Raw genomic sequence first — 20,745 nt, forward strand, 5'->3', positions numbered from 1 at the left:
TTTTAATTGTTATGAGCTAATCTATTTCAAGGGTTCTCGACTTAGAATATAAAAATATAAAAATTAAAACATATCGAAAAGAGTGTTAGCTTATTACTTGATAAATTCATTTGTCTTCCAAATAATGAAATGAGTTCGAGTCACTGAAGCAAAAAATAAAAATAAAAAACATGTAAAAAAAGGAATATATAATAATAAAATGCTAAATAATTAAATTATAATTTTTTTTTCATTTACAGAAAATTGTTACATATGAGTTTAGTTTCTTTATGTGTGTGTGTGTGTGTATATATATATATATATGTCTTTATGTGTGTGTGTGTGTGTGTATATATATATATATATATATATATATATATATATATATATATTCATTAGCTAGTTAAATAGAAGATGTGATATTCTAATCATAAAGTTATGGTTGCAAGAACTTTGATAGTTTAGCAACAAAAAAAAAAATGAAAAGACATCACTTTAATAAATTAATTTAAGATATAAACTGTTATAATCTTCATGCTTCTGCTAAATTTCATGTTTGCATTACTAATGTGCCATGTTACTAATTTATTAATTCTTGGACGAAACAAATGTAATATTTTAAGGTATATTAAAATAATAATATCAAACCAAACGGCTCGTCGTATGGTGTGCTGTGTATTATATTATCCACTCACTCATCAGTATCATTGAGACAACAAAAAAGCAAATACACAAAAACACAAAGGACCGTCCTTGCAAAGATCTCCTTTCATTCTGATCTGCAAACAACAAAACCACCCTCATTTCATCTCTTCATTCTTTCCAGCTTCATTCTCTCTCTTTCTCATCTCTCCGTCTCTAGAACCTAACCCTAACCTCCGTCTCCGGCGAGGCCATGGCCTGAGCTCTAAGCCATCGCCGCCGAGATCGGAGCACACACGCAGAGAGAGCAAGAGAGAGAGAGAGAGAGAGAGAGAGAGAGAGAGAGAAGGAAAGTAATGGCTCCGTCGCAGAGCGATGTGGAGCGGCAGATCGAGCAGGTGATGCAGTGCAAGCCTCTGGCGGAGGCGGAGGTGAAGGTGCTGTGCGAGCAGGCGAGGGCGATCCTGGTGGAGGAGTGGAACGTTCAGCCGGTGAAGTGTCCGGTCACCATCTGCGGCGACATCCACGGTCAGTTTCACGATCTGCTCGAGCTTTTCCGGATCGGAGGAAGCGCTCCGAACACAAACTACCTCTTCATGGGAGACTATGTAGGTCTGTCTCTTCTACTGGTTGTAGTTCTTAGTCTAACAACTTATTGGGGGATTTCGAATATGATAGATACGGTTTAAGTTTTTTGTGTAAGGTTTTGTGGTTTTTTTATCTATTTATTTTTTTGGAGGTTTTGTGTTCAAAATAATTGCAGTGGAGTGATTTTGTTTGCGCCGTATTAGGTATTTTAGGTGTTTCCGTTGTTTGGTTTTTGGTTGATTTGAAGTGTTTCGGTGGAATTGAAACTTTTTCATGGTTGATTTTGGAGATATTTGTCTCAGGTCAAATGTGTGAAAAGTAGAGATTTGTTGTTTTTTCTAGGACACGAAGGAAGTAGCTCTCATTTTGATTATAGACAAAGCGGTAGTAATATGAATAGCTTTCTGTAACTTCCTCATGAGTTTATTCCGATTTTTTCTCTAGATATTGAAAGTGTTTTCTTGGATGACTTGGAGTGTGTTGAATTGAAAAAGAGGCAGAGCTATGCAGATTGATTTTCTTTTATATATGTATTTTCAGCTGACTGATCGCATTCATTTTGATTTAGCTTTCTGGAATTGTGAACTGAGAAAAAATGCAGTGTTAGTGTGCTTTTCATGTTTCTGATAAGAGAGGCAATAAGAGTGTGTGGAAATGTGGGTTCTGGTGGTTGGACTAGAGGACAGGAAGTAATAACTGTAACTTATAAGAAACTAGATCTCATTTTGTTTGGTAGAATAGAACATATTGTCCTAGTACTTTATGGCCTAAATATTAAAGATTGTGAAGCTTAATGACTCTGTGTCCAGAGTTATTAGGTTCTATATTTGGTTTTAAACAAAAAAAAGTGTATGTGATGGCTTATTATAAGTATAGCCCTTTTAGAGGGACAGCGGAAAATAATGATATGGTTGCCATCGTTGTCACCAACTTTTTAAATCGAATTGATGTGACAAAGGAGTTGTCGCATTCTTATTGAATCGCTCATTTGATAAGGACTATTGTCATTCAGAAAATGGTAAAAAAAAATGTGTGCGCAAAGTACCAATGTTGAAAGTACAACGAGGAGTGTTTTAGTATACAGTTACAAATTTTAGTGAATCAGCTTGAGACCAAAGAATTTAAAGCACTAGCAGTGGAAACGTTTCCCGGAACTAACTAGAACCAATATCCTAGCTCTGCTGTGAAAAGTTTTATATCACTTGGTAGTGTAGCATAATGATGCTATAGGAAATTTTCTTAATGGCTAAAATCCGACTCTCTTAGATTAGCAAGTTCAAGACTAAAATTGTTCCTGCATTTATTTCTGGTAAAAAACTAATAAAAAATTCTTTTAAAAGATGGGAAGATCTTAAATTTTAACTTTTGCTTATTCTATGTATAGGATATTCTAAGAATTTTGTTTAGATGAACTGAGCATGAAATTGAGCTTTTTATGTATAAGAATAGGAGATAATTTGTATCTGAGAATAAGTTTCTCTCTTTGCGGTTGCGATGCATAGAGTTTTGAACAGAACAGGGAATAGACTGCGAAAATAAATCTTTAGCAGTTAGGAGTTCCTTGCTTTTGAGATCTATGTTATCGTTCTATTCTATCACTTTTAGATAAGTTCAAGTCACAACACAGAATAATACTTCACATTCATTCTGTGTTTTGTTTTTTTTCCTTCAACTTATGCAGATCGAGGATACTATTCCGTTGAAACGGTCACTCTTCTTGTGGCACTGAAAGTACGTTACAGAGATAGAATTACAATTCTGAGAGGAAATCATGAAAGTCGGCAAATAACACAAGTGTAAGGGACTTGTTTCTTTGTTTACCAACTTATTACGAATAACTTGATGTAAACTCTACCTCAGCTTTTAGTCATAAGAGATATCTCATGTGAGGAACTAATGCCATCATTGAGAGAATACTATAGATTTTTGTAAAAAAGTACTTGCTTGACCCTAAACAAAAGCGACGAATAAAGTCAATCTTCCCCTTATATTTCTTAGGTATGGCTTCTACGACGAGTGTTTAAGGAAATATGGAAATGCTAATGTCTGGAAATACTTCACCGACCTCTTTGATTACCTGCCTCTTACAGCCTTGATTGAAAGCCAGGTTTGTTCACTACAGCTATTTTTATTTTCATTTCTGCTTAATAGTTAACATAATCAGTTACCTTATGTAATGTTCGATTCATGTCTTCATTTGTAGATATTCTGTTTGCACGGTGGTCTCTCTCCCTCCTTGGATACTCTAGACAATATTCGCTCTCTGGATAGGATACAGGAGGTAAATTTTAATAAAAGACCTCTTTTCTATAACTTAAGAACTTACTAATTACATTGTTTTTCACTTAATTTCTTTTTGGTGGTTGCAACATAATAGGTTCCTCACGAGGGTCCAATGTGCGATCTCCTGTGGTCTGACCCGGACGATCGATGTGGGTGGGGAATATCTCCTCGAGGAGCCGGGTACACATTTGGGCAAGATATCGCCGCACAATTCAACCACACCAATGGGCTCAGTCTAATCTCCAGAGCTCACCAGCTTGTCATGGAGGGCTATAATTGGTGCCAGGTTAGTCCAAAAATATAAAAGCCAAAATTCCCAGTTGTGTTTCTTGTTTTTTTTTTTTTTTTCCATTGAAATTTTCCGTAATCGATTTGTAGGAAAAGAACGTTGTGACGGTATTTAGTGCTCCGAACTATTGTTACCGGTGCGGGAACATGGCAGCGATTCTCGAGATTGGAGAGAACATGGAGCAGAATTTCCTACAGTTCGACCCGGCCCCGCGTCAGGTTGAGCCTGATACCACTCGCAGAACGCCCGACTATTTTTTGTAAGCCCCGTCACATTTGACTTTCCCGAGCACTGGCAATTTTTGTTGTGTTTCTGTAGATCTGTATTGCAAAGAAAGGAGTTTCCGCAACCAAAAAAAAAAAATATCGATGGTATTGATATTGTTTCGTTCTATAGGTTTTTTTTTTTCTTTCTGTGTTACAGCTGAGAGGGTGTTTCTTTGAATCTTGTATTAGAAAAAGTTCGTTGAGACAGAATTTAGCAAATCATCTTTCAGTTATTATATAACTTGCATTCTTTATGAAACCCAGGTTTATATCCCTTCCCCTTTTTTTCTTTTTTTTTCGTTTGACACTATCTTTAAACGATCAAAAGAGAAGATGAGGTTTTTGCTTGTTTTCATTTTGGACCAAGTTTTTTTTAGTTTTATTTTGTTTAATATTTTGATAACCGGTCACAATCATTACAGTCTCTCTTTGCTCAATATTGGAGTCCGAAGAGGGCACTTTATGAGGCTGTCACTGGCTGTTTGAAAACTAGTCAAACACAGGCAAGCCCATGCCTCTCTAGAGATGATATAATATATGGTCACAAAAAGGAATATTCTATGAACACAAATCGGTCACCCAAAAAAATATTAATTTGTTACCCAACCAACACATTAATATATATATATATATATATATATGTATATATATATATTTTATCTGCATGAGTCATTACTTTCTTTGTTTAGTATTGTTGAATTCAAGTACACTTCCACTCAAATGGAACAGAATAGTAATAATACAGATGGCAACTTTATGTAATTATTAACCATCCCAACCTTTTAAACAGAAACAATACAACACCCCCATGAAACCAAACCTAATACCATTTCAACAAGAAGGAATGGCTGTACAAGCTTAGCTCTACATCATTAATCTGTATCTCTTTGGATCCTCTCTGTCTCATGTGAGCTTATCTCTGTCAAAAAAAAAAAACCCCCATTTAAGACCAACCCTTATTATATAAGAGAACTAGAGAATGTTCTCAGTTACCTGTATCGCCATCGATCATCTCCAAACAAAACCCGACCCCATCGCCTCCGTCCATCTTTTTCCTACCGAGAAGATACGTCTTTTCGTCCTTGATATCCTTCGACAAGGGCTCTTCTCCGACGAAGCTCACGCAAGAGCTCCCGATCTCCGTCGCCTCGTCAGCGTAGTCGTCCTCGTCCTCGACCAGCCAGCCGTACCTCCGGCGGTACGCCGCCAGCTCAGCGTGGGCCGACCGGAGCTCCTCCTCTCGCCGGAGCAAGAGGTGATTTGTCTCCTCGAGAGCCTCCTGGTCGTACTCGAACTGCTCTTCCATCATCCTCTGGTACTGCAGAGCCTCCATCTGCACCGCCGCCTTCTCCGCCTGGAGCCTCGTGATCATGGCCATCGCGTTGTTCGCCGCCACCGCCGACGCGCTCCTCTCCTCGTCCAGCTCAGCGTACAGCGCCGCCGCCACCGACTTCTCGTCTGACGTGGCGGCGGTTGTGGAGGTTTTTCCGAGGGGTGATTTCTGGCGGGTGAGGAATTTTGGGGAGGAGACGGAGGCGGGGAAGAGTCGGGGGCTGTTTCCGGCGGAGTCTCCGGCGGTGAGAGGGACGCCGAAGAATCGGGAGGAGAAAGAGGATGACGATGACGAGGATGTTCGCATGAAGGTCGGGGTTTTGGCGAGCTCGTCGTAGGGTTCGGGTGTTAGGAACGGGATCATCGCAGCTTTCAGATCTTCCCTGACTATAGATAATGTATAGAGGTGGATAAAATTAAGTTCAATTAAATTATAAAAGCGATGTTTAGTGTTTGACTAGAGAGAAAAATATTATTGGAAAAAGAAAAAAAGAACGAAGTTTGCTAGATCACATTCAGAAAAAAACAAAGTATTGTTTTCATCAAGAAAGAAAAGCAAAAAGGTCTTCTCTTTGGTTCAAGAAAAAAAAAAGGGTCTTCTATTTGGTTGCATATATTTGTTTTTCCCTCGTAATGTTTTCAAATATTACACACAAACGCAGCTAAAATTCTCGAGAAATATAAACAAACAAACTAATAAACCAACAGGCAAACCAAAGGATGTATGGATTTAGAAAAGTATCATGTTTCCTAGATCAAAACCACTATTTCATTTCTTTATTAATTATTAATGATAATTTTGCAACATACATCCTGAATCCTGATGGTTTTTAACAGGCAATAAGCACATGAAGAACTTGGCAAACAAAACCATGCATGCAGCAGCATATATTACCAAAAACACCAATAAAAATATATAAACATATTATCCAAACCGACTGTTATTAGTTCAAGAGCGTAGTAACTATCATTTTCAAACCCGTTCTCATCATTTTTCTTCTACAATCTTAACCTTTCTTTCTAAAAAGTACTCTTAATTTGATCCACAATCATGCATTATGGATAGAAAGAACAGAACATCAGTATACATATGAAACACGGACGGGACAACGGACCCCAAAAAATTCCATAGGATAGCTAATTATAAATTTGCAAATTGTGCAGATAGCTATTCTAATAATTGCTCATATATCACAGGAAGTAAAAAAAAAAAAAAAAAAAAAAAAAAAAAAAAAAACATACAAACAAACAAACTTCGAATTTTCAGAAAATACACCTTTGACGTACATGATATTTTATGTACAAAATTTCTCGGCTAGTTTGGGGAAGTTTCGACAACGAAAAAATATTATCGAGTTTTCAATATATTTTCAAAAAAAATATCAGGGCAAAGCCCCTCTCAGCCTAATGTAGCTCCGTGCTTGTATTATTATAGATAAAAATATCATCTCCCTAGAAAAAAAAAATTACATTAATCGCCCATTTTTTTTCTAAGATAGTAAGTTTCTATGCCCTTTTCATGTTTTTATCGCTCCGCATTTACATACAACAATTTATGACTAGAAAGAGCGCATTGATTCGGAAATAAATTTGGAACGAGCCATAAAAATTTGGAACGAGAGAGAGAGAGAGAGAGAGAGAGACTCACACTTGTCGTGATCGAGATCAACGGAGTCGAACCTAACATCGCTCCCTCTCCTCCTCATCGAGAATCTCCCCCTCGGAGTCGCCGCCGCCACTCTCCCGGTCCCACCGAAAACTCCCGCTTTCGCCGCCGGAGTAGCAGTCTTCCTCGCCGCCGCCGCCTCGCCACCGCAGCAGCAGCACTTCCCGTCGTCCACGTCAGCGCCAGCGTCCACATCATCGTCCACGTCAGCGCAGTGGTGGCAGGCGCGGCGGGCGTGGGGGAGGAGGCGGCGGTGGGCCCGGCAGAAGGCGAGGGAGGAGAGGCGGGCCTTGTGGGAGTCGCAGAGCGAGGCGTCGAGGTAGAGCTCTTTGTTGTTTCCTCCGCGGACTATCGCGTGGTCGATTCTGGTGCAGAACAGGCACGGCGTTCTCAGCCCGAAGAACGACGCGAACTGGTTCGCGAAGAAAGCGATTAGGCCGTCCACGAAGAGGAGTGTTATGAGAATCCATTCGAGGACCGCGAAGACGAGGAAGTGAGGGAATTTTCCCATCTCCTCTTCCACGAAATGACTGAAACACCGCTTCGCCATCGTTGGGTTGGGTATTGGTCTGGTTCAAAGAAGAGAAGATCATGACCTGACCGAGATCATGATCTTTTTTTTTTTTGGGGGGAGATAGAGAGAGAGAGTCAAGATTGGTCTTTGTGGAGGATTTGGGTGGTCTTTGGTGGATTTTGGGTAAATTGCTATTCATGGAAGATTTGGAGGGTGTGATTGTGAAGTGTGTTGTTGTGTGAGCGTGTACCTGAAATAACGGTCTGCCGTGCATTTTTTTTTTTTTTCCTACAAAAAAAAACTTAATTGTCGTTTGATTTTTTTTACAATGTAGGTTCTATTTCCAGATGATTTTTCAAAGTGGCAGAGAAGTTTTAGAAAGAAGCTGAAAAACGCGGATATGTGGATTAGATTAGATAAGTAGATGGATGGAGTTATGGATAGATTTAGGAATGGCAATGGGTACGGGTTTTAGCGGGTACACCAATACCGGTACCCGTACCCGCCTATTAAAATACCCGTTAACCCGTACCCGTTAACCCGGTTTTTCCAACGGGGCGGGTAACGGGTATACGAGCCGGGTGACGGGTGCCAAAATTGAGCACCCGCTAACCCGTTAACCCGTTTAAAAAAAATAAAAAAAATAATTTTTTTAATAAGAATCAAAACAACAACCTACTCATTATGATGTAATCTAATGTTTTCTTAAAAAAAATATCTAGTTTTTTCCATATAAATAATTAACGGGCGGGTTAGCGGGTTAACGGGGCGGGTTTAACATTTTCGCTACCCGACCCGTACCCGCTAAAATACTAACGGGTAATACCCGTTAGCCCGTTAACTCATTTTGAACGGGTATTACCCGACCCGTTAAGACCGGGTAACGGACGGCTAACGGGTTTCGGGTAAAAATGTCATCTCTAGATAGATTGATACATATCTAAAAAAAAAACAAATCTGATATTTGTCAAATATGGCAGTACTGTTTACGTTGGATTGATTTAGGTGGAAATCACCAAATCCTCCCAATTTTTTTAATTAAATGAAAGGTTTGCCGATCAGCTTTCATAAATGAGCATTTAACACTTGCATTTTTAGTTTTTTCCTATTTGATACAAGATCACGAGTCAAGCCAATTTTTAGCTCAGCAAATTGTCCTTATTTTTTTTTATTTTTTTTTTAAGTTTATGTGAAAAATTAGATGATTATTTTTTCTCATAATTATATTAAAACTCGTTCTCCACTCAAGTTATTTATTCATAGCAAAAATAAAAAATTAGAAGTAGGAAAGATTTAATTTAAATATAAATTCAGTATCATTTTATTATTGAATTTCTGAAATTAAAAATAGAACTAGAGTACGATATTATCTAATCATAAACACTAAAATAAAATTATCATTTTAAAAAATATAAATCAATTCGTTAAACCCAACGGGTGAGTTACATAATTTTTTTTGTTCTGGCTAAAATCTCCCCTTTTTTTTATCACAAGCGCAACCTTCTAATAATGGCATGAGCAGCGATATATCTCAGAGATCGATAGATGCTCAGGAAAAATAAATAGTGATTTAAATGGAAACAGAATGGTCAAACACAAATCTTATCCTGCTGAATCTACTTCATTAAAGTTTGGCAGAAATCTTTGTAAAACTCGTGTCTTTGTACAACGGATTTTGCTGTTCTATAGATATGCTTAACAATACATGTTAATTTAAAAACAGAGCATAATAAATTCTAGCAGATATTCACTTCAGTCTCTGTAATGGTTTATAAAGTATAAACTAGTGGCTATAAAAGGTCAGAGAATAAAGTTTCTTCTGCAGCCCAAACAACGGAGATTTAGCTTGTGGAAAAGACATTTGTGGACATGTAAGGTGGTATACATCCCTGAACCTAAGAAAGAAAAAAAAAAAAAATGGTTAATTTGTTTGTAAAATACCACTCACCAAATCAAGTTTTAAAGACTAGCAGATAAACCAAGCCCAAGACAAAAGCACTGAGCTTGAATATTGAGGAGTTTATGTTGATTTATATTTAAATCAAGGCTTTTTAGAACAATTAACCATTTTTCGAGTATTACGTTCGTGGTATTTTGGTACCTAAACTAATTTTTGAAGCAAAATAGTCATAATATTGATCACGTAATATTTTAGTCGTTTTCATAAATTACAAATAAAAAATGTATAGATGAAATTCACACCTAAACAAAGTATTTACAGATTTAAATAACTTGTTTATAATTTTTTTAAGTATCGTTAAAGCAAAAATATACTCTAAAAAGAAAAATTGTTTAAATATCATTGTTAAAAAAATCATTTAGCTTTATATTACTTTTAGGGTCAAAATATCATGTATTTAATTTCTTTTTTAAGTTCATCACTTTCTTTATTTGAGTTCAAGTTCTTCTGTCACTGGCACACAAGTCTTCGGAGATTATGGTGTTTATGTCGGTCTATATTTTAAGGTATTATCAAGATCATCGGGAGCGATTGATTACCTGCAACAATCCGGTGGGAATCAGGATAAAACCCTGCAAGAACATATCGACCTTTTCAAGAGTGCTCAGTGGAACTGGGGTGATGACATAAAACAAGCCTTTAGATGTGTCGATGCCTCTCACAATCCCTGGGTTACAACAAGTCAAGAGATTGAAAAGAAAGAAGAAGGAAAAAAAAAACAATTAGTTCTTGAGCTTTATAAATGAGTGCTTTAAGAAGCTGGGTAAGTAGAGATAAAATCATCAAGGGTTTAAAACATAAACAGGAGATAGATAATAATCAACTTTAAAAGAAGAAATAGGAAAAGTAAACCCACCAAGACCAACACACCAACGTGAATTTCCGGACCCTTCTGAGCTAACAGCCAATCCTACTATGCTTGCATTCAAACTGTGGAAAACTTCGGACTTCGGAACCTGCGATGGTAAAAAGTCATAAAAGTAAGAACAGAGACATGGGAAATTACTTTTAAAATTTCATTTCAAAAGAGATGAAATGTGAAACTCTCATCTTACACATGTATATTATAAAATAATAATAATAATAATAATAATAATAATAATAATAATAATAATAATAATAAGAAACCCTTAATTGAGCTATTATAAGTACCTGGCAGTAGAGGTGTTTGATCTCGATGCTTGCTATTGGAACTTCATAAGGAGGTAGGGATGTGAGGCTGTGTGCGAGTTCTTTGATCGTAGTGATGTTCACATTGCTTGGAAAGCACTGTCTGAAATACGCCATTATTCTTGAATCCCGCAGAATGTGAGCTTCCTTTTGAACCAGAACCCTAAAATAAAATTGATTTTGGACAATATAAGCCCAGATAGAGAGGCCTAGTTCACGTGGGTAAATGTTTATTAGCCATTAAAATCTATATTAGTTAAAAGCGGCTGTCATTTTCTTTATGACTAGCACCATTATCCATGTTATTTTATTCGAGAATCACTTGCATATAAGCTCTATAGTCGATCAAGTCATCAGAGCTAGATGGAGACTCACGTAGTGTTTCAACTACATAATTAGTTGAAATAGTCTTGATCTATATTGGATTAGGACTCGGATAAATAAGAATTAAGATATGATAAATTGTATTAGTAAGTGCAAGAGCAGCAACAAAATGCGAAAGGTATAAACGCTTACGATCTGTTTAAAGAGTCCTGGCGAGCAGAGATCTCAATTAAATTAACAGTCTCTTCACAGCCACTCTCCGACCAGAACACGCCACTCGGAAGATTCTTACTCTTAGCCGATGTGTTTATTTTAACAACATGAGTGGGAGCAATATAATTCAGCATCTCGACCAATATGTCATAACCAACCCCTGAACAATAAGCAGAACGTAGAGTATGGTCTCCGTCAAGAAATACGACAATGAAGACTTAAGCTATATCGCGCAATAATCTTGTTCGTGATATTACCTTTGACCCAGCCTGGTGTATTCACAACCAGAGGCAGTTCAGTCTTACTGCGTTTTCCACGACTGTTGGAAGAGCAGTACTCTTTTTTATAGTAATCGAACAGGGCATATATATAAGTCGTATATGCTTTTGGGTCTCTTTTTGAGGACGTGTCGCCAAAGAAAAACGACCTAACAAAGAATAAAACTGTATAATATCAGATCAGCTATAAGATGTATTTATCACTAGACTCACAATCCCGTGGATTCAATTCCTCGTGTCAGCAAATAAATAAATAAATAAAAAACTATCTACTAACAGAGGCACAAAAGCAATTACAATAGTTTAAGAGTACCCCGTACCTCTCAGGTGTTTTCAGACACGGAACCGCCAAATCTGGTTTTAACACAACACATAAGAGAAAAATCCGAATCATATACTGTAACAGAACGCAGTCTAACTCCTCTATAAACAGAAAAATTAGAACTGCCATGGCACATAATCTTACAGTGACCAAACAAAAACCATTGATGAATCACAGACCAGATAAGGAAAAGTTACCCGGAGTTAGCTTATCAACCATGGTGAGAGACAGAAAACCCGGAGGAGTAAACTCAGCCTGACCAACATCTGTGTCCAAATATGCTACTTTCTTATACCTGTGGATCGTATGAAACAGTCACATCACGATAAGAAAAACCTACGCTAATGTGAAATTTATAGGTAAGACATATCCAATAATCATGCTTAATATTGATCAATCTAACCATTAAATACTCATCTCAGAAACGCAAATCATATGAACCCCTTAACAAAAAGGCTCAACACACTGAATCTGAAAATACTCTCTTTCATCGGAGGGAAAAAAAAATATAATCAACAAAATACACAAACAACTTTATCGGATGGTCAACTATACAGTCAAAGGTAAATTCATAGTTTACAATTCCTAATTACTGATTCACACTCTCTCGGTCGGGTAATAATCAAGTCTAATTCTAACAGAAAAAAGTAAACGCAAAGCCAGCTTAATATCATTGAATGAGCAAGTGAAAACCTCAAAAACATCCAACTGATCAATAATAATAACAAAAATTTAACAAAGGAAGATTCGAAAGACTGAAATATGACTGAGAAAATCGAAATGCCCAAGCACATTCAGTCTACGAAAATCCACAACAAATAGATAACCAAACCTAAGCTAGGGAAGGAAAAAAAAATGACCTCTTGAGAAGAATGTTGAGAAGGTGGCGAGAGAAAGTGGTTTTCCCGGAGTTTTTAGGGCCACAGACGACGGTGATCGGCGGCGAGGAAGCGGCTGAGTCGTGAGCGATGAACTCGGCCGAGTCGGACCAGTCTTGTGGTATGTATATCTTCGCCGCCGAATCGTTCCCCACTGCTTCTTCTTCACCGAAAGCCATTGACTTTGTTCTATCGGAACTCTAAGCGAGTCTCTCTTTATATACAAGCGTATGTTGATTTTCCCTGTGAAAAGTGATATATGAAAGTTATAGTATATACTCATATATATTTATATATATAGGCGGACTCGAAAAAACACGAAAGAGTGGCGGGGTTTGGGAATTTGACATGAGATTTTCGTGTGATGTGTAAACGAAGACGGCGTGCGTGTCACGTGATTTATTTTATTTTTGGGAAAATTAAATGGTGAAAATAAAGAATCATGTCATGTTTGTTTATGGAGTTTAAAAACAATTTTAAATTATTATATTAATCAGGTTCACGTCTGCATATTTTTCTTTGGGGACTTTCGTCGAACAGATGGTGGTGGTTTCTGTATTAATTAGGTTACGTTGTAAAATATTATCAACAACCAAATATTGGGATCTCAATCTTATGAAACAAGCAACTAACGGCATGGCATACCTGTTGAAGACGAAGGCTAGGGTTTCGAAGTTCGGTCCGAATAACCACTGCGAGCAAGACGAAGAAGAAGAAGCGATGCGTGCGAGTATTCTAGAGAAGAAAAGGAAAAGCTACAAAAACGACATTGTGTTGACAAACGACGAAAATTGAGATTTCGACTTCGATGCCATTTTTAAGGTTTACTAAAAGGTCCTTAAAAAGGTTATTAATTGATTTTGAATTTATTAAGTTTATGGGCTAAAATGAAAATCTTATATAATTAACAAGAAGTTATTGAAAAAATACCTCGTTAAAACCTCGTTTTTTTAACCGTTGTAAAATCTTCATTGTAGATTGTAGAATCACCGCCTTATATTATTGAAATGAGACAACTCGTATCCAAGTCCCGAACGATAAATATCAGCGTCAATTTTACCTTAAAAAATTTATTAATTGTCCCTCTTAGAAATTGGACTTTTATACCGGTTAAAATCTTGGTGAAAGTGATATCTATTTTTCTCAAATATCTTATAATTTTTTTTAATCCAGAATTACCTATTTTCATAGTATTTTTTTTATTTACAGTTTTTTCTTTTAGAAATAAAAATTTATTATTAATCACAAAATTCTTGAACAGAGAATGCGGCCTTAATTAGTGGCCTATGAATTTGAATTGGCGTTTGTTTTGTCGATTTTTTCCTATGATTTGATGAATCTTTGCGTTGGTATCAAAGGTCATTTATATTTTCTGAGCCAAACGAGTTTTTTAGTGCATTTTGTTCCATAACTGCTTTCCCTTTCATTGTGTAGTGACCTGATTCCTCTAATATATGAGCCTCACCGCTGATATTTTTCTGTAAAGCGATTTATAATAAATAAATTAAGAAAGTTATTTGAGATAGAAAGGAAAATTAGAAATTCATATGGGTAAGAAATGATAAATTAATTACCTCAGATGTCACCATCTTTTTTGAAGTTTGATATGTAGTTGGGGATGTAGATAGGCTTGCATTAGGACTGTGCACGGTTCGGTCCGGTCCAAAACTGGCTAAAAAAACCAAATCGGACCGTTCAAAACGGTCCAAAAAAAACCAAATTGGATCGGACAAAAAAACTGTAAAAACTGGATCGGACCGGATCGTTTTGAACGGTCTAGTCCGGTTTAAACCATTTTGACCGTTTTGAACCGTTTAGACCGGACCGTTCTAGATCGTTTTGAACTATTTTACATAATTAAAAAAAACCATTAATTTTCCACAAAAACAAAAAACATATAATCATGTACCGGAGAGAAATACATGCACAAATGCCTAATTTGGCTAGTTGGACATTAATTTTTTTATTATTATTTTTCTTTTTTTATAAATAACCCGGTCTGGTCAGTTTAGCCATTTAAAAAAAACGGACCGAACCGTTTGAAATGAGTAGACCGGACCGAATGAAAAAAAATCTCTTTTAAACTGGACCGGCGGTCTAAAAATCACCGGTCCGGTTTACAATTTTTTTGCGTCGGCCTAGCTTGCATGATTCAGTTACAATACTTTTGTAGGAGTATTCATACTGGATTGATGATTTGAATTTGAGAATCTATTGCCAAATATGATGAGAAAATGTTGTTTAAGGGGATCCTCTGATGTGTCATCAGGAGATAAATTGATGGTGCTGGTAGATGGCAGTCATTGTGATTTTCAGCGTTGAACATGAGGAGTTGGGGGTCGTGGAAGATAAAGTAGGATTACTATAAAAAAAAAGGGGGTGTTTTGAGCCAACAAATGAGTTGTTGGGTAGAAAGGGAGATGTTTGGTGACAGCAACGAGTCGACTCCAGCGAGACCTGCCATACGTGATCATAACTCCAGCGAAAAATGCTTCGTCTCTTTGACTCGTTTTTTTTGTACTTCTGTTTTTTTTTTTTTTGTCAAGCGGCTATATAGCCAAATAGAACTTAAGCTTTTGCAAAATAGCCATAGTTTGTCAACTATAAGCAAATTAGCCAAAGTATGATTAATCTAGGCTGGATTAAATTTAATTCAAACGAACTATAAAGACAGAATGTAAGCTTTATGAAGGCTGGATTAAAATTAATCGAGGCATGATTAAAAGTCGTAGTACTCTCAATTTGCTATTTTGCTATGCCTAATGAAACTATGGCTATTTTGCAAAAGTCATAGTTTGAATTGGCTTTTTCATATCATTTTTCCTTTTTTTTCCCCTTTCTTTGCTTATTTATTGACATAAATCCTTGCTGAAATTTGCAGGCAAAAAAAAAAAGAAGAGATCAAGAAAACAAGAAAACTAAGCGAGACCATCTAATCCTCCGTGCTCAAAAGATCCATATTTTTATAGATTATGATTTCTAGATTTCTTATTAACGAATGGTTTTTGCTGTCTTTTATGTTTATTAGATTTGGAATTAGTTTTCCCATTGAGCTACAGATCGTGTGCATTGAAAATTACAAGGATGGCTCGACGGTGAAGGCGTTGAGAAGATTGGCGTCGGTGGTGAGGTTGGTTGCGTTCTTCTTCATGATGTGGATGCAGAGATAGGGAATACTCGCCGAAGATCACGACCGCAGTTCACTACTGGATGACTCTACTTGCTGGATATTCAGAGGCTTTGCTTTATAGGTACTCTTTATTATGTTGTTTGACTTGTGACTTGTGAGCATATGCTAAGGGCATGTTTGGTAACATTTTTGTTTTTTGTTTTTAAAAATACAAATTATGTTTTGTTTTGTTTTCTAATTTTTAAAGAATAAATAAAACATGTTTGGTAGTCGTGTTTTTGTTTTTTTATTTTTAAAAATAAAAAATAAAAACATGTTTGGTAATCATTTTCCCGATGCTCCGGGGAAGACAGCCGCCGAGATCGTTGTTCGCCAGGACGAGCACGGAGACCGGCGAGTTTCCGAGATTCGCCGGAATTCCGAGGCGGAACCGGTTGTCGTTTAGGAAGATCGCGTCCATCGGGCGGTCGAAGAGCTTCGGAGGCACCGGACCTTCGAACTCGTTGAATCGGAGGTCGGGGAACTTCAGGCGAGGGAGGAACAGCACCGGCGACGGAAATCCGTCGGCGAATCGGTTGTTTGAGAGATCCAGCTCGTGGAGGAGCTTCAGTCGCCGGAAAGACTCCGGAACGACGCCACAGAAGCGGTTCGAGTTGACGTGGAAGAGAGAGAGGCCGAGCTCCGACGGGAGGTAGCCGGCGATGTCGCCCTGGTTCAGATCGATTCCGGCGACCACTCGGAGTTTAGGGTTCCACGGCGACGGAGCGCAGAAGACTCCGGTGTAGGAACACACCGAAGGACCGGTCCACGTGGCGGTGAAGTTCTACGGATCGGCGACCAAGGTCTGTTTTTGTTTTCGTTTAAAAAAATAAAGAGACGATCGAGAGTTTTTGTTTTTAAAAATTTTGAAAACAAGTTTTTTTTTATTATCCAGTTTTTTTTATTCTCTCCCCTATTTTTTAAAACAAAAAACAAAAATGACTTTATCAAACACGTTTTTTTGCCTAACGGTCACTTTTTTATTTTTAAAAACAAAAAACAAAAAATAAAAACGTTACCAATCAGCCCCTCAGTTATTTTTAGTATTGTGAACTCAGTTTTGCACTTAAATGTGGAGCTGGTCATTATGCATTGTATTTTAGAATTGTGGTCTATATTCTGATCGGTCAGAGCTCAAATCAACATGGGCAGGTCGAGATCAGAAATACAAAAAAATTGAAAACAGCGACTTCGTCATGGAAACCTTTGTCGCCAGGATGATTTTTCCTCGTCGCGACAAAAAAAAAAATGTAATTTTATGTTTCCACGACGAGCTTGACTTCCGTCGTGGAAACCTTCGTCGCGACGAGGATAAAACTTGTCGCGATGAATAAAACTTGAAAATATCGGTTTCAACGACAGTCTTTGAATTCCGTCGTAGAAACTTTCGTCGCAACGATAAAATTTATTTCGTGATGATTTTTTTTTTAAATGATTAAAATTTTACGTTTCTCCAACGGATGAAACCTTCGTTGAAACTTAGCTTAAACGACGGACAACGACCATCGTTTAAGCCTTTAAATGACGGTTTTTACCCGTGAATCCAGTTTTTTGTACTAGTGTAAAGATAAATACTAGCGTTATAAAAAATATATAAAAACAAATAGTTTTGACATGTGTGGTAAAATTTGAATTTTCACTGTTGTTGTAAGAATATCATCCTCAATACGCCACGGCTGTTGGATTAGATCCAAGAGTCCTAAAACGACCACGTCATCATAAAATTTAATGCATGCATAACTATGCATACTATTTATAGTACACAAATAAGAGCCCGATAAAGGAAAAGCTCACAGCTAACTTAGCTCTCTTGGTTGGTTGATTGAGAGACTTCAGAGAGAGAGAGAGAGAGAGAGAGAGAAAAGAAAAGGAAAAAGAAGAAGCTTTGAGCTCATAACAAAAAATGGCGTCCAAAAAAAGGAAGTACTCATCAACTGAATCTGAAGAGGACTCTAACAACGACGGAGAGGCAAGAAAAATCCATGTAAAAGTGACCTCCCAGGTACAAATTCCTTTATAAATCTATTTAATACCATTAAATAATCTTTGATCTATCTCCTTTCTTGCTTTCTTTCTGAGCTAATATATGTATATATATATATTTAAGTTATTTACTATAGAAAATATCCTAAATCATTATAACAACCTCCAATCTTCATTATTGTCATCTGTTCATATATACTTGATGATTTTGTAGGGTTTTGAGAAGATAAAAATAAAGAGCTCGAAAGGGAAAAAAAATGATTTAAAGGAGAATGATTTTTTTATTTTTTATTTTGTTTAATATTAAACCTTAGGGTTTTTTTTTTCTCTCTGGTAAATTATTTATCTTCAACAAATCTCTGATCTTACTTTTGTGCACGTTTTTTTTTTTTGCTGTAAACAAATCTGATATACAAAGCAACCACCTTTTTTTTAATGTCGTTTTCTAGATCGGTATCCGTGAAGTTAAGTGCTCTATCAAGGAAAATTGTCGTTTTCACAAGCTTATGAAGACGTATTGTGATCGCCAAAACTTTGACTACAATACCATGCGGTTCCTCTTCAATGGCACTCGTGTGAATCCCCTGCAGACTCCAAATTCGGTGAGTTCTGTTCCTCTCTTGCATTTTTTCTTCTCTGGGTTGTAATAAAGTTGTTTGGATAAGGGCAAAGTGATAAGAAAACGCAATAGTTTAATGGGATTTAAGAAAAAATGTAGTTTGAATTGGGTACGAGGAGGATAATCAATTATTGTTTGGATAGAAGCAAATTTATTTATTTATTTTTTTTTACTGGTGAGGCTTTTCACCTATGGTTTAAAAAAAAAGTCTTTTTTTGTTTTTTTTTTCTCGTAAGGTTCAAAAGGTCTTATATGTTATTAATTGAGCGTGTTTGGCACGGCTTTTTTAAGCCTGTTTTTGTTGTTAGCAAAAACCAAAATGCAATCTTACTGTCTGGTAAAACAGTTTTTAGAAAAAATTTCAAAAAACGATTTTAAAAATTGTACATGAGTCACAAAAACTAGGAATCTTAGCTTTTAGAAAAAGCGTTTTTTTATCTGATATAAAATTACTTTAATATCCTCACGTGATTATCCATAGCACTGTTAAATATTTATTTTATGTCTATTTTAGTCTTTTTATTATAATATATTTATTTTACCAAACGTAAAATCAACTTTTGTTATCAGCAACAACTGCCAGTTTAAAAAAAAACAGTCCAAAAGCGTTTTTTTTAAACAAAGCTATGCCAAACGATGCCATTATAACCCATTCGAAAGTAGATTTTAATTTTTTTTTTTTTTGAGAAAAAGCCTTTTGAAATTAGATGTACACAGGACTGAAGGAGTGAGCTAAAATGAGGTTTATTTATTTATGTGAATGATACCAGTAATGCGAATTTAACTTCTTATGTGTGTAATTTATTATAAATTCCATTTCTTTCTCTATGCTTCAGTTTTTTTCTCATTGGTTTTTTTAATTTTAATTTTAATTTTAATTTTTTAGCTTCACATGCGCGACGGCGATGAAATTGATGCGTTGACTGAAAGTAGTGGCGGCGGCGGTGGAGATACCGTGTGATTCGCTAATTAATGAAGAAGTTGATTTAGAACTAAGATATTCTATATTTTGGGTGTTTGTCTTTGTCTGAGAATAATTAGTATTTTGGGATTTATAGTTGTTAACATAGTCCATTTTCTATGCTCAAATAGTTGAGGTCAATATTGGATTAGTATGCATATAGAAACTTGTCTATTATATATGATATTATCAAGAATTAGAATGTAGTTAAAAGTTTGTTTTAAGTAACAAATGATTGGGAGTTTTATTCGTTCATATTGTTAGAAAAAAGTGAATTAGGGGAGTCGGCGCACTGGTGAACGGATGATTGATACTCGTTTTTTTTAACCTTTTGAAGAATTTGGATTTACGGATTGTCCATATTCCATAAATAAAAAAAATCCCATTTTTTTTTATGGGATGGAAGATTTAATTTCTTTTTTTTATATATATATATATATAGATTTCATAAATTATTTTCCATAAAAAGTTGGGTTGGAATATGGATATCCCATATTCCATATATATTTTTTAAACAATTATTTTAAATGTTATATTAAGGGATTTATTTGAAAAGCTCGTTGTAGTTATGGGCCAATTTGAAAAAGATGACTACAAATGAAAAGATAAAATAAAATATATGAAAATGATTAAAAGCTTAAAAATAAGGGTAGTGTAGCGAAATAGCCAAAATGAAACTATGAAATTTGTTTTTAGCCTATGTTTCATAATTTAGCTTGTTGGATTAAATGGAGAACCAACGGCAATAATCGTGGCATGACTAATACACTAGGACTAAGTAAATTCGAGTCCGGTGTCGTTTGTCTCACCAAACGACGTTATCAAGCTTACACTCTGTTAAATGGGCTTGGGCCTAGGCAAATGAGGTGAGCTAAAGTTTACTTTCAACTCGGACAGTGACATTAGCATTAGAATTCTGCGTATAGAAAAATCTGTTAAATTTGTTTTTGTATGTAAGTAGGTCAAAGATATAATCGTCGATAAACAATTTATTTGTTGATATCAATTTTGATATCTTCAAAATACCCAAAAAATACTCGTTGGTCATGCATCGAAAGTGCTACATTCCCATTGGTATTATTAACATTTCAATATTCGAAATCAAATTAAGAGAAAGAAAAAAAAAATGTACCGCTTTCTGTGTATTGGAATAATAATGATAGTAGGAAATAAAGGTGAGCTCTTTATGATGATATAGTTGTATTTCACCATAATTAATAAATGACATCATTTTAAGTTTTAACATGTTTATTTTTAACTTAGCTCAAAAATTTACATATTAGTCTCGGACTAGCAGACCAAACTTTTA

General features: G+C 36.1%; 4 protein-coding genes and 1 pseudogene across 4 annotated transcripts; 2 read left to right on the forward strand and 3 right to left on the reverse strand.

Moving 5' to 3' along the window:
* The first annotated feature begins 685 nt into the window (after positions 1 to 685).
* LOC149383753 (serine/threonine-protein phosphatase PP2A-2 catalytic subunit-like) lies at positions 686 to 4,323 on the forward strand. Its single transcript, XM_089628338.1, has 6 exons — positions 686 to 1,233; positions 2,891 to 3,005; positions 3,208 to 3,316; positions 3,413 to 3,490; positions 3,587 to 3,778; positions 3,871 to 4,323. Exons 1-6 carry the CDS (start codon positions 978 to 980, stop codon positions 4,042 to 4,044), a joined length of 924 nt encoding a protein of 307 aa, XP_089484464.1. The 5' UTR covers positions 686 to 977; the 3' UTR covers positions 4,045 to 4,323.
* Positions 4,324 to 4,697: 374 nt separating this feature from the next.
* Positions 4,698 to 7,898, reverse strand: LOC149383754 (putative myosin-binding protein 5). Its single transcript, XM_089628235.1, has 3 exons — positions 7,028 to 7,898; positions 5,041 to 5,766; positions 4,698 to 4,966 (listed from the first exon to the last, which is right to left on the reverse strand). The coding sequence occupies exons 1-3, from the start codon at positions 7,593 to 7,595 to the stop codon at positions 4,920 to 4,922; spliced, it is 1,341 nt and encodes a 446-aa protein (XP_089484361.1). The 5' UTR covers positions 7,596 to 7,898; the 3' UTR covers positions 4,698 to 4,919.
* Positions 7,899 to 9,113: 1,215 nt separating this feature from the next.
* Positions 9,114 to 13,497, reverse strand: LOC149383755 (Pre-mRNA cleavage complex II protein family). Its single transcript, XM_089628957.1, has 10 exons — positions 13,350 to 13,497; positions 12,687 to 12,947; positions 12,024 to 12,121; positions 11,825 to 11,858; positions 11,484 to 11,653; positions 11,206 to 11,386; positions 10,672 to 10,852; positions 10,376 to 10,475; positions 10,059 to 10,186; positions 9,114 to 9,454 (listed from the first exon to the last, which is right to left on the reverse strand). Exons 2-10 carry the CDS (start codon positions 12,881 to 12,883, stop codon positions 9,401 to 9,403), a joined length of 1,143 nt encoding a protein of 380 aa, XP_089485083.1. The 5' UTR covers positions 12,884 to 12,947; positions 13,350 to 13,497; the 3' UTR covers positions 9,114 to 9,400.
* A 559-nt stretch (positions 13,498 to 14,056) lies between these two features.
* Positions 14,057 to 17,379, reverse strand: LOC149383756 (leucine-rich repeat extensin-like protein 1 pseudogene; annotated as a pseudogene).
* Positions 17,380 to 17,655: 276 nt separating this feature from the next.
* On the forward strand, positions 17,656 to 19,720 carry LOC149383757 (small ubiquitin-related modifier 1-like). Its single transcript, XM_089629532.1, has 3 exons — positions 17,656 to 17,875; positions 18,306 to 18,458; positions 19,362 to 19,720. The coding sequence occupies exons 1-3, from the start codon at positions 17,777 to 17,779 to the stop codon at positions 19,434 to 19,436; spliced, it is 327 nt and encodes a 108-aa protein (XP_089485658.1). The 5' UTR covers positions 17,656 to 17,776; the 3' UTR covers positions 19,437 to 19,720.
* The last annotated feature ends 1,025 nt before the right edge of the window (positions 19,721 to 20,745 follow it).

This window comes from Urtica dioica, chromosome 10 (genome assembly GCF_054948205.1).
Source record: "Urtica dioica subsp. dioica isolate 48M chromosome 10, U.dioica_male_clone48M_v1_H2, whole genome shotgun sequence".
Classification (NCBI taxonomy): domain Eukaryota; kingdom Viridiplantae; phylum Streptophyta; class Magnoliopsida; order Rosales; family Urticaceae; genus Urtica; species Urtica dioica.

Excerpts from the sequence above, each read along its gene's own strand:
- LOC149383753 (XM_089628338.1), top strand. The coding sequence starts at position 978 with ATGGCTCCGTCGCAGAGCGATGTGGAGCGGCAGATCGAGCAGGTGATG. Across the intron at positions 3,317-3,412 it reads CAGCCTTGATTGAAAGCCAG|ATATTCTGTTTGCACGGTGG; the intron begins GTTTGTTCACTA and ends CTTCATTTGTAG. Across the intron at positions 3,779-3,870 it reads AGGGCTATAATTGGTGCCAG|GAAAAGAACGTTGTGACGGT; the intron begins GTTAGTCCAAAA and ends ATCGATTTGTAG.
- LOC149383754 (XM_089628235.1), bottom strand. The coding sequence starts at position 7,595 with ATGGCGAAGCGGTGTTTCAGTCATTTCGTGGAAGAGGAGATGGGAAAA. Across the intron at positions 5,767-7,027 it reads TGATCTCGATCACGACAAGT|TCAGGGAAGATCTGAAAGCT; the intron begins GTGAGTCTCTCT and ends CATTATCTATAG. Across the intron at positions 4,967-5,040 it reads GATGATCGATGGCGATACAG|AGATAAGCTCACATGAGACA; the intron begins GTAACTGAGAAC and ends TTTTTTTGACAG.
- LOC149383755 (XM_089628957.1), bottom strand. The coding sequence starts at position 12,883 with ATGGCTTTCGGTGAAGAAGAAGCAGTGGGGAACGATTCGGCGGCGAAG. Across the intron at positions 10,476-10,671 it reads TCAAACACCTCTACTGCCAG|GTTCCGAAGTCCGAAGTTTT; the intron begins GTACTTATAATA and ends TTACCATCGCAG. Across the intron at positions 9,455-10,058 it reads TTCCCACCGGATTGTTGCAG|GTTCAGGGATGTATACCACC; the intron begins GTAATCAATCGC and ends TTTCTTTCTTAG.
- LOC149383757 (XM_089629532.1), top strand. The coding sequence starts at position 17,777 with ATGGCGTCCAAAAAAAGGAAGTACTCATCAACTGAATCTGAAGAGGAC. Across the intron at positions 17,876-18,305 it reads ATGTAAAAGTGACCTCCCAG|ATCGGTATCCGTGAAGTTAA; the intron begins GTACAAATTCCT and ends GTCGTTTTCTAG. Across the intron at positions 18,459-19,361 it reads CCCTGCAGACTCCAAATTCG|CTTCACATGCGCGACGGCGA; the intron begins GTGAGTTCTGTT and ends TTAATTTTTTAG.